Source organism: Agelaius tricolor, unplaced genomic scaffold (assembly GCF_023055355.1).
Source record: "Agelaius tricolor isolate 1412-34295 unplaced genomic scaffold, bAgeTri1.0.p SCAF_5, whole genome shotgun sequence".
In the NCBI taxonomy this organism is placed as follows: Eukaryota; Metazoa; Chordata; class Aves; order Passeriformes; family Icteridae; genus Agelaius; species Agelaius tricolor.
The window spans coordinates 37,888,162-37,903,633 of NW_027269265.1; the positions used below are offsets into that span (position 1 = coordinate 37,888,162).

Sequence of the window (15,472 nt, forward strand, 5' to 3'; positions counted from 1 at the left end):
GGATTCACTGTTGGTAGTTTTCTGAGATGGTCAGAGTGGACCTTAGAACCTGCTTTTTGAAGTTCACAGTCAGCAGACTTTGAATTCTACAACAAGTCATGACTGTGTCATCCTGTATGGACTTAAAAGCCAAACAAAGGGTATGTGCAGTGAGAGAGACCATATTTTTTCAAAAGATGAATTTTGATCATGTGAAGAACATAGGATCTACATAAATTCTTAACATCTTTGGGAAACAGTGGAAAATATTGTTTCCCTCAGTGATAAAAATGGAATAGGAGACCTCTGCTTTGCAACAGTAGTAATTAAAGAAACAATTGTGAAAAAAGAGGTGTTTTGCATGCTTCCTTCAGGATTTGGAATATATTTATGTATGCCTTCAGTAATTTAGGGATGAAAAGCTGTTTCAGTCAAAATGAAAAATAATTGCAGTATCTATTCTGAATTATACAGTAGTGTGCATGACTGAAGTTGGTGCATGTACCTGCTGAAGACTAGATAGTGATTTTTTTTAAAATACTGTGAAGCAATTACCCTTTAACTGATTTACGGGTTGTCCTCTTTTACAGGCATACAAACAGAAAGCTTCAGCCCGTAACCTCTTCCTAACCAACAGCAAAAAGGTAGGTGGTGTTTAATTTCATACTGTTCCTTGTACTGGATATAATAAACAAACTGTAACCTCTCTGTTTCTTACAATACTGACTATACTAGCAGGGCAGTATAGGAGAAAGAACTGTTTCCAATAATTGTGATTTACTATAAGGCTTTTCATTTTTTAGCTGTGTTGTTTTGTCTTGTTTCATAAGCAACAGATGAAACAAACAACATGAGTTCCTTTCATGAGATCTTTCTGGCTTTTGAAAGATTTAGTTTGTACATTTTAAATTTACTAATCTTTGATACTGTACATTAGTGGCTTTGATACACTTCACTTTTGAGTTGCCCATCTATCCACTAATTAAAACTTGATGGTTTTAAGCATTCTGGTTGAAATCAAAGGGGCTCTTGGAATATTAAGTGCTTTAATTTAGATAAATATGTAGAGGACCTGAGATTTTAAATAGAGCAGTTTTCAGCATAAGTGATTGGGAAAGCAATCCATCTTCTCATCAGAGTCTTCTCTGAGAATTGGCATTGTTTCTACCTGGAAAACTTTACTTACAAACACTGGGTAACAGCTTTCTGAGCACTTTTCAAGGGTTATGCTCAAGTGTCTGATTCATTTATATTGCTGCTGAGTAAAGTATCACAGTTTTTTCTCTTTTGAAGTATCAGACTTGGTTATAATTAAATCTGATACTGTTTCTTGCTGGCTTTCTTTACAATCTGCCCATTGTATCACTGTTCCCAAATCTTATTTCTTTCTAGCTGGCCCACCAGTGCATGAGGGAGGTCCGTAGAGCTGCTATCCAGGCCCAGAAAAACTGTAAGGAAACTCTACCACGAGCACGTCGTCTCACCAAGGAGATGCTTCTCTATTGGAAAAAGTATGAAAAGGTGGAAAAAGAGCATCGGAAACGAGCTGAGAAGGAGGCTCTGGAGCAACGCAAGCTGGATGAGGAGATGAGAGAGGTACAGCAAAATCACAGATTGCTGATACTTCATATGCTGAGGAGACAGAAGTGACTGGACAATTTGAGTTTCTGAATCCAAGCCATGAAATTCAGTTATTTGTTCTGTTTTGGTGCTATTTCACATATTTCTTCTGCTGTCTTATTTTTATTTACGTAATTATTCTAATGTTAGCAAGAGGTGATTAAAAAACCCCTTCAAATTGCATAAATTCTTTATAATTGAGTGAAATTGAGGAAGGAATCAGAGAAGCTGTGCATGTCTCACAGACATACACAGCTCAGTGTTGGTAAGGGCCAACATTTTGTAATGGTTTGTATATCTTTCTGGATCCAGAAGGGAAGACACTTTTTCATTGACATTGAATTTTTTTGTCCTGTTCTTTTTTCCCCCTGCTGCTGTAAGATGATTCTGTCATTTATGTACGAGACACAGAATTTTTCTGTGCTTGCTTTTTTGTTAGCCAACTGGCAACTTCTTCAACTCTATTACAGAGTAAAAGGGATTGAATTCAAGACAGTTTCCTTGTAAAAGCTCTCTAGTGAAACTGTGATTGTTATTTTAGATATGTATACCTTATATGAGGAATGGTTGAATCTGAAAACTAAATATAAGGCATTATAATGCTTAAATTATGCTTGCATTTATTGTGTTCCTCTCATTCTTGCAAATTTATTAACATTTGGTAAAGTTTTCTGCTGACTTAGATAAATAGACAAATTTTAACAGTTGCATTTTTTGCCAAAGCCTGAGGGTGAACAGAGCTTCAGCAATGCCTTGCTGAATGCTGAGTAATGATAATATCTCAAATCTGTTACTTATTGATGTACTCATGTGTACTACCATAATTCCCTCTACTAATAAGTAACAGAATGTGGGAGTGAGGTTGCCATGAGAGCACTTCTTAACTGCTGAGTTCCTTTACTATAAACCACTAAAGTCATGCTATTTTTTGTTGATATTTTTATTTTTCAGTGTAAACAAAACTTTGAAACTTTCTCTTAATAGATTATGGTGTTTTTTGTAATGATTACTGAATTTAAAAAAACTTTTCATTTACAACATTTTTATATTTTAGTATAGATATTTATGGAGTTGGTCAGTGTTCTTATGTGCAACTAATAATGTAGCACTTCAAAGTGATGTGCTTAACATAATCTAGATAGATTGGTTGTTGATACATTATTAGATGAATTTTTTTTGTTTAATTATATTTTTAACATTGAACTCTTGTCCTGTCTCTTTTTCCCCTTCTTTTGTTTTTGGTAAATGCTCTTCTCTTAGGCTAAGAGACAGCAGCGAAAACTGAACTTTCTGATCACACAAACTGAATTATATGCCCATTTTATGAGTCGTAAACGAGATATTGGACATGATGGGATACAGGAGGAAATCCTGCGCAAACTTGAAGACAGCTCTACCCAAAGGCAGATTGATATTGGTGGAGGAGTAGTGGTCAACATTACCCAAGAAGATTATGGTAAATGATTCATCTACAGTCCTTTCCTTGCACTCTTGAAATTTACTGTACTCTGTGTGTTACCGTGAAAACTTAACAATTTCAAGCACAATAATTACAGCAGTCCCTCTGCAAGAAGGACTGCTGCAATTATTGGAATTTATCTGTGTGTTTGGGTGGTTACTGATGCAGAGCTCTAATATGGGTCTGGTATTTTCAGATAGCAACTATTACAAGGCCCAAGCTCTGAAGAATGCTGAGGATGCTTACCAGATTCATCAAGCCCGGGTATGTATTTTTTTGATCCATGAAGTAGAAGAGCAAGCAGAGTAATTGGTAGAAGCCACAGTACCAGGATCTTTCATAGCAGTCAAGTCAAATAGGTTAATCCGGTGACCAGATTTGAATTTAATTCCATATACACATTTTGTGTTAAACCAGTAGAAAACCAGAGTATGACGATTTGGGCTATAGGAACAGACTCATTTTCTCTTCATTTCTGACGAGTATCATGTCTTAATGTGAATTGTAAAGCTCTTTACACTACAGTTTCTTGATAAGTTAATATATTCACCATCTTATGCATTACCTTCCTCCTCCTGTTCAGACCAGATCATTTGATGAAGATGCAAAGGAGAGCCGGGCAGCTGCTTTACGGGCTGCTAACAAATCCGGGACTGGATTTGGAGAGAGCTACAGTTTAGCAAACCCATCTATCCGAGCAGGAGAAGATATTCCACAGCCTACCATTTTCAATGGAAAACTGAAAGGTTATCAACTGAAAGGCATGAATTGGCTCGCCAACCTATATGAGCAGGTATATTAGTATATCTTGCAAATTTTTATAACTTTGTCATTAAAGTTGGCCAAAAAAATCAACTGTTTTTAAAAATAGACTGTGTATAGTTGATATTTAATGTATTTGGAAAAAAAAAATACTAGGTAGGCCATGTACCAGTTCTTGATTATTCTTTGATTATTGAATCAAAGTTCTTAATTATTTAGTACATAACAGCTTTGAATGGGGCTTTGAGTTCAGTATTCTTTGTGTGGTTTATACAACTGTATAGATCATATATATACAACTTAGATCATATATGGAGGAGACTTTTCCTGTTTGGAGTTGCATATTGTTTCAAGCTTGGGTCAGCAGATAAACTGCAGGCAGTCTTGTCCTTGTGAGTGTGCCCAGGTCACAATGGGATCATGAAGTACAGAGAGGCTTAGGGGAAAAATAAGACTGAGAGATGAATGAAATACAGTTGAGATCAATTACGTCTCAGGAGTAGATGCAAGAGATTATAAAGTTTCAGAGTTGTTACAGTGGGGCTGTTCCTCCTCAGTTCAGTAGCAACTGTTTTGCTAGTTCTTTGTAGTTTAAAAAGTAGTAAAGTGAAGGTGTTCATTTATGGATCTTTTGCAGGGCATCAATGGAATCCTGGCAGATGAAATGGGTCTGGGTAAAACAGTACAAAGTATTGCTCTCCTTGCACATCTGGCTGAGGTAGGTGGGTTATACCTTGTTCCTGGGTAGTACGCTTGATAGAAGATGCGTACTTTTCACATGTTGGAAATGAATTTTGGATTACAAAGCTTAAATGTCTTGAAGGGTATTTTATACATTGTTTCCACATGGAGCCATTGAAATAGTTATGAATGTATGTCAATTTTTATTTATATAGAGTTTTCATTTATTCACAGAGTAAAATCTTCTCACTTGCACTGAATGTAAAAGCCTCAGGAGAGAACACTCACACTTGATGGTTCACTGAGTTTTACAGATCAAAGTGCTCAGATTCTGAGCTTCATGGCAATTAGCATTAATTTCCATATTCCAGTGGGGTGTTTTAGGAAGCATAGTGATTCTTTTGTGCCAGACAAACAAAACAGAATTAACAACAGGAGCTTACCTCTTAATGCAAAAATAGATACATTTTTTTAAAAAAATAAAAGTCTTGATTGCAATCCACTCACTTGCCCTAAATAGGAGATATCAGTGAAGTGATACTAGAAGCAAAATTAGCTGCACTAGTGACCAAGTGACAATTGTGTGCATTTCTTTATGTTACTGCTACTGTTGGCCAAAATACTGTAAAAGTGTGCAGAGCTGAAGGTTCCTGAGCTCATCTGTATAGAGAGAATCACAAGATAAGCTTGTCTTGCTGTGACACTGCACCTTGAGGTTTTTCGAAGGTTACATAGCGCTTTGTTCTTCTGCCTCTCCCTTAGGAGGGCCTGCTTGTAAATGCTAATATATTAATGGATCAACTCAGTTATTCACCAGAGAGCACTGTAATTTGTGATGTGGCAGAGCTAAGTTTTTCAATGTGACCTCAAGTTCTTATCAAAATAACAGGGGCTGTTAGTAACATGCAGGTGGCAACTCTCAGAAACAAAGGAGTTTGTTCTGGGAAGAACTTTGCTGTTATGAAATAAGTTTTGGTTAAACATTAGATCTGCTCTGTTTGATTTTGTATCACCCTGCTGTGCTGGAAGAGTTTTGCTATTTTGCATACAGTTCCCTCTCATGTAGTCGCTGTCATTTAGTAGATTTAAAGCCATATCAAACCATCTCTTTATCACCTCACTTCAATTATTTTTTTAAATTTAATTTTTTATGTGTGTTTTCCAGAGAGAGAACATCTGGGGACCTTTTTTAATAATTTCACCTGCCTCTACTCTGAACAACTGGCACCAGGAGTTTGCCAGATTTGTACCTAGATTTAAGGTAATAAGCATGTCCAAGAAATTTCTTTCTGTTTCCTTGAGAGCAAACCATTTTGTTCTCCTGAGTTCTGTATCACATCTGGGTGCCTACTGAATATGAAACTCTGTAATGGGACTGTTTCTGGTACTTTTTCCCATCATCCTGTTTTTTTTCTGAAGTGTTTAGTTTTTTAGGGCTTGAAAATATTATGACTTTAATCACATGGTTTTCATTTTGCATTGACTTAAAGACACCTTCTCAGTAAGGAACTGTAGTAGGTCAGCAAATGGATGCATAATTGTAACATGTGGGCCTGGCAGCAGAACCAAGAATTACATACTGAGTTTTATGTAATGTCTTTGGGGTTAGAGCTGTGTTTTCAGTCATTCATATGAATTTGAGTCAGATAAAGATTGTATGTGAACGAATGCTGAACAGATAACAGGGAAGCAAAATGCAGTTATTACAGAAAAATAGAAGAACTATGGACATACAGTTAATAATCAAGGAAAAGCAGAGAGGTGAAGCACAAATAGATAAGAACAAAAAGATTGAAAGAAAACATGGAGTTTTTCAGGTATATTGTGAATGTGAAAACATAGTAAATAGAAATAGTAAGCAGTTAATTAGAAAGAAGGAACTATCAGTTACTGAAAAACAAGCTGCTTACCTGTCCCCCAGTGGAAATATTGGAGTGTTGCAAAGGAGAATTTGAAAAGAAATGTGTACTGCTAAAACAGTGCTGTAATTTCAGAATTCAGGATAGGCAAAAGTTTCAGAAGCTTGCAGTTACATCTGCAAAGAGAAACAGATAATAATTTAAGTGTTTGTGTTGTTAACATAATAACCTTTGATATAAAGAAGTCTTGATTGTTTTTTTTTTGAAACATCAGATTTTCCTTTTTACAGAAAACAGTAGAAGAAATCTAGTTGTGAGTAACCAGCATACCAGTAACATCAGGCTAATTGTTTGAATGTCTTGGCTACTTAAAAAAGTATGAGGAAAAAACTTTGAATGTGTTACTATAAGTGATTCTTGAATCTGGGGCAAGGCAAAATTAAAGGACTTGGCTTTTACCAAATAGCTTGCTTTGGAGATCCTGGTGAGACTGTACATTGGTTGTGGTGTTGTTTAGTTTGAAGTATCTGTATGAAGAGAAGGTGTGCTAGAGCATAGTTCAATACTTTTTATTCCAGTGACTTGTATTTTGGAATCAATTGACATTACTGAGCCTTTAAAGCAACTAAGAAATTCAACTGAAGAAATTCAAATACTTGTGTTATTGAGGAGGTATTCGAAAGAAAAGAAAAGCCAACACAACCTAAAAATAATCCATTCATGTCTTTTCATAGCCCAAAATAATAGGGACTCTTGATTAAAAAACTTGAGAGCTGTTGGCCAGTCTATCTGCTTTGTCTCACTTCTTTGATCTATTCATTGTATGGAATAGGCAAGCAACTGTTTATGCTTTCTCCTTCTCAGGAATGAAATACAGCAAATGTTTGAAAAATGCAGTCAGGATGCTTGTGAAAAGACAGTTTTCTCTTTTTTGACTTAAACACCAAACTGTTTATATCATTGTATAGATGTTCTTTGGCATGCTGATCTTACTGCATGCTGATGTTTACCTCATCCATGGAACAAAATGTATTTTAAAAATAAGTTTTCTAAACTTACTGTCACATGTTTACAACTTCAATCAATCTTTTTTTCAACCAGTTTTGTTTCTTCCTCTAACCATACAGAAGTGTGCAGTCAGTTCTGCTTGTAGTAAATCACAGTGAATTTATGTCCCTGGCAGAATATATAAACAAAAAGACTAAAAAGTGATTTGTCAGTCTGGTTGTTTTACAAACAGAACAATAGGAAGAATATTCAATTACAGGCTTTTGGAACTTGCCAGTTGAAGTTGTAAGGCTTTTCACCACCTCAGAAAGCAGCATTCTTCCTCCCTCCCAAACCTCCCAGTCTTAGCTGACTGTAAGTCTTTCCACCAGGCAGGAGATGGCAGTACAGTGTTATTAACCAGTGGCAGGATTCAGTGCTCTGCAAAGGTCTGAGTAATAGTTTTGAACTGTAGATAGTTTAAAGGCTTTCTCTGGTGGTAGTGCTTGATTTTAAAATCAAGCACTTATATATAAGTATAATATATAAGTATAAATATAAGAATCAAATTCTTATATTAAATATATTCATGCCAGACATTTTAACTTCATCTCAGCTTTTTGGGGTCAGTTCTGAAATAGAAAACCAACAGGACCATGGAGGTTGTTAAACAGGCAACAAGCCTTCTAGTCCTCTAGCTTTAACTATAGCAGTTGAGTGCATTCTGCCATAAGCAAAGTATCATTTTTAATTTTTGGAAAAAAAAACTGACTAGAAGGTTTGTGCTAAATGCTAATGGGCATTTTTAGATTCTCAGCATAGCTTGATCAGGCCAAGTTTCTTGATGCCTTTTCCTGGAATGCTCTTTTTAGTAAAGTAAATTAAAGTATTTTTAAATGCTTTCTGATTTTTCTCAATGGTAAAAAGATAATTTCCCTTTTTGTTGTTTTGGAGAAAGAAGTATGTAATTTTGTAGACTGCAGACTATTTCCAGAGCTGGTGTCATTATTTGAAAATAATGTCTTTCTGGTTTTTTTACTGTTTCAGGTGCTACCTTATTGGGGAAATCCCCATGATAGAAAGGTGATCAGAAAGTTCTGGAGTCAGGTAATGCCAGCATGAATGTGTACTTTGACTGTCTTTCTCTATGCACAGTAAACCAGAAACTGTTGCTACATGTCACCAAACTAGGCTAGTGGTGTGGATGCAGAGTTTCTTAATTCCTGTAGTAACATTTTCATTAAGATAATGAGGTGGACCATACAGGGCAATTGAATGTGGCGTGGGGTTCAGATGAAGAACTAGAGCTCTGTAAATAAAGCAGGAAGTTTCAGTGTCAAGGACTGTTTATTCTGTTTGAGTAACCTAGCTTGGGATATCCCAATGCAGAATCCCTGCAGTTCTGTCAAGATTGTTCCTTATTTAACAATAGCATTTTGTAGGGTTCAGTACCCAGGTCTTGTCTTGCCTTGCACATTAAAAAACGTCTGAATTTGTTCGAGGGCTGAAGTCCAGGTCCACTAGTTGAGTAACTGTGATATAATTAATTTTACAAGTCAGCTGTGGAAAATGCAATAGTAATGAGAAGATTGTAAAACAGAAGTCTGAAATTACAGTAAACTCTTGACAATGTACTTACATTATGTGGACATTTGTTTCTCCTTTTGTGGTTGTAGAAGACATTGTATACTCAGGATGCTCCTTTCCACGTGGTAATTACCAGTTACCAGCTGGTAGTGCAGGATGTGAAGTATTTCCAGCGAGTGAAGTGGCAGTATATGGTGCTGGATGAAGCACAAGCACTCAAGAGTAGCTCCAGGTAATAAACTAACTGAAAATAAAATCTTTTCTGTGTATCAGCCTCTTGGAGGAGTATCAAGAACGCATCAAGAGAACATAAATTGATAGAAGTTAAAATTGACACACATAAGACCCCTTAAGTATCTAACCCAGTTAAATATCTATATAACTCTCTGACACGGGATAGATTCATTAGGGTTTTTGCATTTAGATTTTCCAGACATGTAAAATGTAATTAAAAGGTAGCTCTGGAACAGAAACTTGTATGGAGCACAGGACAGTTAAACAAAACAGTGTGAAATGCTGTTCACTTTCCCTCCTGACTACTCACATAATTCTGCCTGGTGAATGATCTGTAGTCTTTAGTTTATATTGCTTATATTGGCTCCATTAATTGCATTATTTTGATTCCTTATTCAGTGGCGCTTCCAGACATGAATGAAGGTCAGAACCCCATGAGTACTGTTGGCTGCAGTAAAGCCCAGTGTGTGTTATGAGACTCTATGCCAGAAAATTTTCTGTTTGTTTTCAAGTAATGGATTTGTCCGTCTTTATTTCTGTAATTGCTTTCCCGTAACCTTTGTCCAAGTCGCAGTAAGTTGAGGACTGCTTTAGATGCAGGCTGATTCTGACCAAAGTTTGTCTCTTCAGCATTCTTGGGAAACCACCCCTCAAAGATTATTTTAATGTATAGCTCAGCACTCTTGTCACAGAATCCTATATGCTTCCTCTTTTAAAGTGTGAAAAATACATGACATTCTGATTCAAAGTACCTGTTTCTTTTGGAAAGTTAATTATTCTGATCATGAGACTTTATTAGTAAGCATTTGTTTTAAAAATGAGTAAAAAAGATATTTAGAAAAATATAATAAATTACACTCTTTTTTTTTTAATTGGAAAAAGGTTGTTTTTTCCTGTAGTTGTCTTTTGAAAGACGGGAACAGCTGTAATAGTTTTGTCCAGTGACTTCCAAAGATCATTTGGGAAACTCACTGGAAACAATTTGCCTTAAAATACCTTATGCTTCATATCATTCTACAGTTTTCTCTATAAATTATTTTTCTTGCTTTTATTCATCAGTGTTCGTTGGAAGATCCTACTACAGTTCCAATGTCGAAACAGATTGTTGTTGACTGGTACCCCAATTCAGAACACAATGGCTGAGGTATTTGGGAGCTCAAAAGAGTGGATTTTTCTTTATACCAATAATACATACTAAATATATGTAAACAGTTGAGAAATCTGTTGTATTTTTGTGGTTGCGGGATCATGCTTGTAGCAAACCACTGGCAGACAAACATGGGATCTGCCCTGGGAGGGAAAAATATGGAAACTTGCCACACATTTAAACAAAACTAAAGATATTTGAAGTAATACTTAGATTACAGGATGAAATTTAATTCTAGTGACTTTTCCTTTTGTTGGCTGCAGTAATTAGAATATGTTTGTCACTGCTTTCTAGTGGGATTCTGTTAAGTTGATATCTGTGGCATTGTGGGGGGAGGCAGGAAGAGAATGCAGCTGGTGTTTTGTTTAATTTTGCCATGTCTCATGATCTAGTGAAGTCATTTTGCTTATGAAGAGCTGCAAGCTTTTGGGATCCCCAATTACCTTATCCACAGTAGGATGACTTTTGCTAATCTGGTGTTTTCTCCTCTCCTTTTAGCTGTGGGCCCTGCTGCATTTTATCATGCCAACACTGTTTGATTCCCATGAAGAGTTCAATGAGTGGTTTTCTAAGGACATAGAGAGCCATGCAGAGAACAAATCTGCTATTGATGAGAGTGAGTGCAGTGTGTAACTGTTATGATTTTTATATTAAGAATCTGTTGCCTTTTTGAACTAAAAATGGCTAAATTTTCTATGAGATATGCAGAGGATGCATAATGAGATTGGAACATTACTGAATTGCTGTTGATGATTTACGTTGAAGTTTCTGTTTCTGGCTGTAATATAGCATGTGTAATGAACAGAAAAACAATGTAGCACAGCACTCATTTGAAAAAGAAAAATCAACAGAGAAAAATATCAACTCTATGCTGTAAGAATTCACATGGGGGAAATGGCTGAGCAGTTATGGACTTAATTTGTCATAAAACACCATATAATTTTCCTTTTTGATTAAGTAATTGTTCTTTCTTTCCCCTTCCCTTTATTTCAGACCAGCTATCCCGCTTGCACATGATCCTGAAGCCTTTCATGTTGAGAAGAATCAAGAAAGATGTGGAAAATGAACTGTCAGATAAGGTGAGAAAAAGTATTTCTCTGGAATGGGTATTACAGCTCTATTGTCATAGCTCTGTTCTCTGATCTGGTTTTTGCAAACTTGTTTTTCAGTCTGCATACCTGAAATCTGACTGTAGACTTCTCTTCAACCTTCACTTTCTTGCACCTCATCCCAGCAATGTCATTAGATATGAATGTAACTAAAGAACTTCTAATTAATAAACGTTTTTCTTGGGAAAGTATTTTGTTACCTGTTAAAAATGAAATATCTTCAGTCCTGGTTAAGTTGACAGAAGTATCCCTAATGGCCGTGAAGGAGATTAATACATCAATTACTGGGTGATAAACATCTCCAGTTGCCTTTGTGAAGGATTTGGCATGGATTTAGTATTTTTTTTTTTGCTTGCCTGTACAGAGAAATACATAGTGGCAGCATCATGCTCTTCTCTCTTGCCTCTTAATTTCATATGGATGTTAGCTATACTAGATGATCTTGTGGTCAACAGTCCCCAGGTTGAGAGACATTGGCTGAGAGACATCTGGTTTGTTCTGATGAGCTTAATTATTTCAGTGGCCTTCCCACAGACACTGTTGTTGTGCGATGCACCCGTCGCTGCTGTGGGTCCTGGCACTCCTTAGCATGGGTCTAAGTGGGGGCCTGTAGGATGGTAGAATTGAAGTCAGATTTTAAACTGATCAGCTGCAGGTGTGATGTCAGCATCTTAAGAATCCATCTGTTTACTCAGTTGTGTTCATGTACTTTTAAAGGTCTGTCTCCCACATCATTACACAAGCCTTCCAAAACACACCTGTCAGTCAAGTCCTTTCCAGGACTTGATTTTAGATCCTGAAATGCATATCTGAATGCAACTGCCTATAAATGTATTTTTTGAAAAAGTTGTGTTTTCCTCAAGGTGTGTTTCAGCTTTATGTACACTAATGTTATCATCCTTCATTTTAGAGAAAGAAATGGCTAAATCTTCATTATCATTTTGCAGATTGAAATTCTTATGTACTGCCAGCAGACAAGTCGACAGAAGCTCTTGTACCAAGCTCTGAAAAACAAAATCTCTATTGATGACCTCTTGCAGTCATCAATGGGCACTACTCAGCAAGCACAGACCACCACTAGTAGTCTCATGAATCTAGTCATGCAGTTTAGGAAGGTAAGGCTATTTTAAATAATAATTTTTGAAAAGTATGATCATTGGTTAGCACCAAACTAAGATATGGCTTCTAGAAAACACCATAATGAAAAAAAATCTGGCATAGGCAAGCAAATTGGCATGCAATTCAGTTGTGTTTCAGATGCAGTGTAGCACTGATGTTGGGTGAAGAAGGGTTTTAGCTCTATGATGCATGCATTTGCTAGCTGGTTTGGTTACAAAGGTTGGTTTGGTTGAAGGAAGCCATTCAGTTGGGAAGAAGAGGCAATAGCTGTTATATTAATAGCAAAAGGTCTGATGCCATATTCAGATTTGAGCAGATACACTAAAATAACCATGCAATATTAAGCAATACTAAAGTTTCAGTGATCACTGATCATGGTTGATTTGGGATGTAGATGCTGCACTGGACTAAGTTAATTCTTCCCAGCTTTTGACACGCTCTCTGTCTTACAGGTGTGCAATCACCCAGAACTGTTTGAGCGACAAGAAACTTGGTCTCCATTTCACATCTCCCTAAAGCCATACCAGATTTCCAAGTTCCTCTACCGTCATGGACAGATCAGGGTCTTCAACCACTCACGGGACAGGCAAGCCTATTCCACTTACTATCCAGTTTAGCATATTTAGTATTATTACTTACACTTATTTTTATAAATGCTAATTAGCTCCCTTACCTGGTGTACTTAAGTGATGTTGGCTGAGCAGTCCATTTCCTTTTAGTCATTCAGCTGTTAAACATCTGATATAGGTGCTCTTTCTTGGTGGAATTCTAATCACAGAATATCCCTTTGATTGTGTAAGAAAGCCAGGAAAAGGAATTTAGAGTTGTTGCTGATGATGTGTAGTAGAATTGAGCTTTAAGAGATCCTTGAAACAACAAAAAGCCCCACCTGATTTTCCTTTAGTGAGTTTTCTCATGCAAGGAAACTGTCAGTATCTGTCTGTTGCAACATGGTATAACATGAGCATCTGCTAGTGCCTTGACAGCTTTTAATGCTCACCTTGGATGAGGAGAATCTGCCTAAGTGCAGTTTCCTGTTTTCTCCAACCATGCCAGTTCTTGATTAATTTTGTCTGCATTCAGTTATGAGAAGTGCTGAGGGAAGACACAAGAGAGACATGTATGAAGACAAGATCAGCTTTTCTAGAAACATACAGTGCAGTTCCAACACAACAATGGTGTGTCTCAGTGTCAAATTAACAGCGGTGCATGTAGACTGATGGCACTTTCCTTCTACTGCTGTCCAGTTCCCGATATTCAGAGCACTAAAATACTTACCTTGAAGAAGTGATTGTGTGATTGAACATTTTATGTGTTAACACCTTCTTATTGATGTTGTTTGGTTTTGTTCCTTTAATTTTCAGGTGGTTACGGGTTTTACTTTCGCCATTTGCACCAGACCACATCCAGCAGTCTCTCTTCCACAGGAAGGGTAGGTTTTCAGTCTTGGGAAGCAAGTTGGATTTTAATATGCCTTCTTCTTCAGGGGGAAGGACTGAGAGGCCAGATTAATTAGTTCTCCGAGATAATATGATAAGAACTTACTAAAATTTTGTTTGTGTTTGTACGTACATTTTATTTGCTCAGAGAGGAAACAATGGAAAGCAGCTGGAGGAATCTGTTGGATAACTTGTCATTTAGTTACTGCTTAATCCTAGTGCGGTATTCTAATTCAGTCTGTCTTGTTTTAACTTGCTTCAAGAGATTAGTGCTGCCTTTTTAATCTAATGTGAATTTTTCATAGATTCAATTATAAGAAATCTTGGATTCATTTCAGTACATTCTGTGTTGTATCTTAAACTGCCAACTTACTTTCAACTAGAAACTAGATGAGATGCAAGTGACCCAGAATCTATCAATGAGCAAAGACCCCAGAAAAGCTGCTGATATTGGCAGATACAATTTATTATAGATGGTTGGATATTTTTTCTACAAGACCTAATTAGATCATTCAGCTACTGAGATGGGAAAATCTTCAGAAGTATGAAGCAAGAGAGATACTGGCTGCATTACTATGCTGAAATCTGTTAGCGTGGACCTCTTCAGCTGGTATTGGGGCTATGCAGTGCGCATGGGTGGGCCTGCAAGGCTTTTCCCTACCAATACCTGCAGCTCCTTCTAACCCATTTGACTTCCTGTGTGAGAGGGACCATGTGAGACAGACATCCTGAGCTATGCATGTTCTGGACTGCTGTCTGGAAGATATTTGTTCAAATTTGCAAATATACACACTGCCTATTAATTCTTAATAAGTGAAACAAATGTCCACTGCACTTGGGCCTAGCATGTATTTCTCTTTCTTGGTAAGAGCCCTTCTCTTGCCCACACTGGGAAATGAACTGGAACGTGGAGTCTGGCAACAGAGATTCAAACTGAACTTTCTAAAAGATCTAGGTTAAGTATTTCTAAGAGATGTAGGTTAAATTAAGATCTCCTGTTTATTCACCTAGATTTGTCATGTGTCATAGAATGTGTATCCTGAATGGATGAAGTAAATTTAGTTTTCAGCTATGAGTGTCTGTGAAATGTGTTGGCCTAACTTCAGTGTTTCTGTGACCTAGGCATCAATGAAGAAAGCTGTTTTTCTTTCCTCCGGTTTATTGATGTCTCTCCAGCAGAAATGGCAAACCTTATGAATCAGGGACACTTAGCCAGGTGATTACAACTTTTTTTCTCTCTTTTAGTAATTACAGGAAAAGTACAGATGATGTCAGTCATTCCTCTCTAAACCTGCATTTTCTGTGCCTCCTAATATTATAATTTCTCTATCATTATCTAATACTAGAACAGCTTCTAGAGTGTTCCTCCAGGTATAGGGCACCATTATGCAATGCAGTTTTTATGCCCTGTCACAAGAAACCCTGTGTTACAAAGAGTTGACATTGTAAATACACAGGATGGTCAAAGGACAAAAGGAGAGTTTGCTTCC

The 15,472-nt window shown here is 36.8% G+C and overlaps 1 protein-coding gene across 9 annotated transcripts in view; it reads left to right on the forward strand.

Moving 5' to 3' along the window:
- Positions 1–15,472, forward strand: part of INO80 (INO80 complex ATPase subunit) — a 62,426-nt gene that overhangs the window by 15,104 nt on the left and 31,850 nt on the right. For all 9 annotated transcript variants that reach the window (XM_071427362.1, XM_071427365.1, XM_071427366.1 and 6 more), the window contains 16 exons: positions 570–623; positions 1,372–1,575; positions 2,860–3,055; positions 3,255–3,322; positions 3,642–3,851; positions 4,458–4,538; positions 5,667–5,762; positions 8,395–8,454; positions 9,024–9,166; positions 10,228–10,312; positions 10,814–10,931; positions 11,309–11,394; positions 12,372–12,539; positions 12,996–13,129; positions 13,908–13,975; positions 15,105–15,198. In XM_071427362.1, coding sequence (XP_071283463.1) covers positions 570–623; positions 1,372–1,575; positions 2,860–3,055; positions 3,255–3,322; positions 3,642–3,851; positions 4,458–4,538; positions 5,667–5,762; positions 8,395–8,454; positions 9,024–9,166; positions 10,228–10,312; positions 10,814–10,931; positions 11,309–11,394; positions 12,372–12,539; positions 12,996–13,129; positions 13,908–13,975; positions 15,105–15,198 — 1,865 coding nt within the window. The remainder of the gene's footprint in view (positions 1–569; positions 624–1,371; positions 1,576–2,859; positions 3,056–3,254; positions 3,323–3,641; positions 3,852–4,457; positions 4,539–5,666; positions 5,763–8,394; positions 8,455–9,023; positions 9,167–10,227; positions 10,313–10,813; positions 10,932–11,308; positions 11,395–12,371; positions 12,540–12,995; positions 13,130–13,907; positions 13,976–15,104; positions 15,199–15,472) is intronic.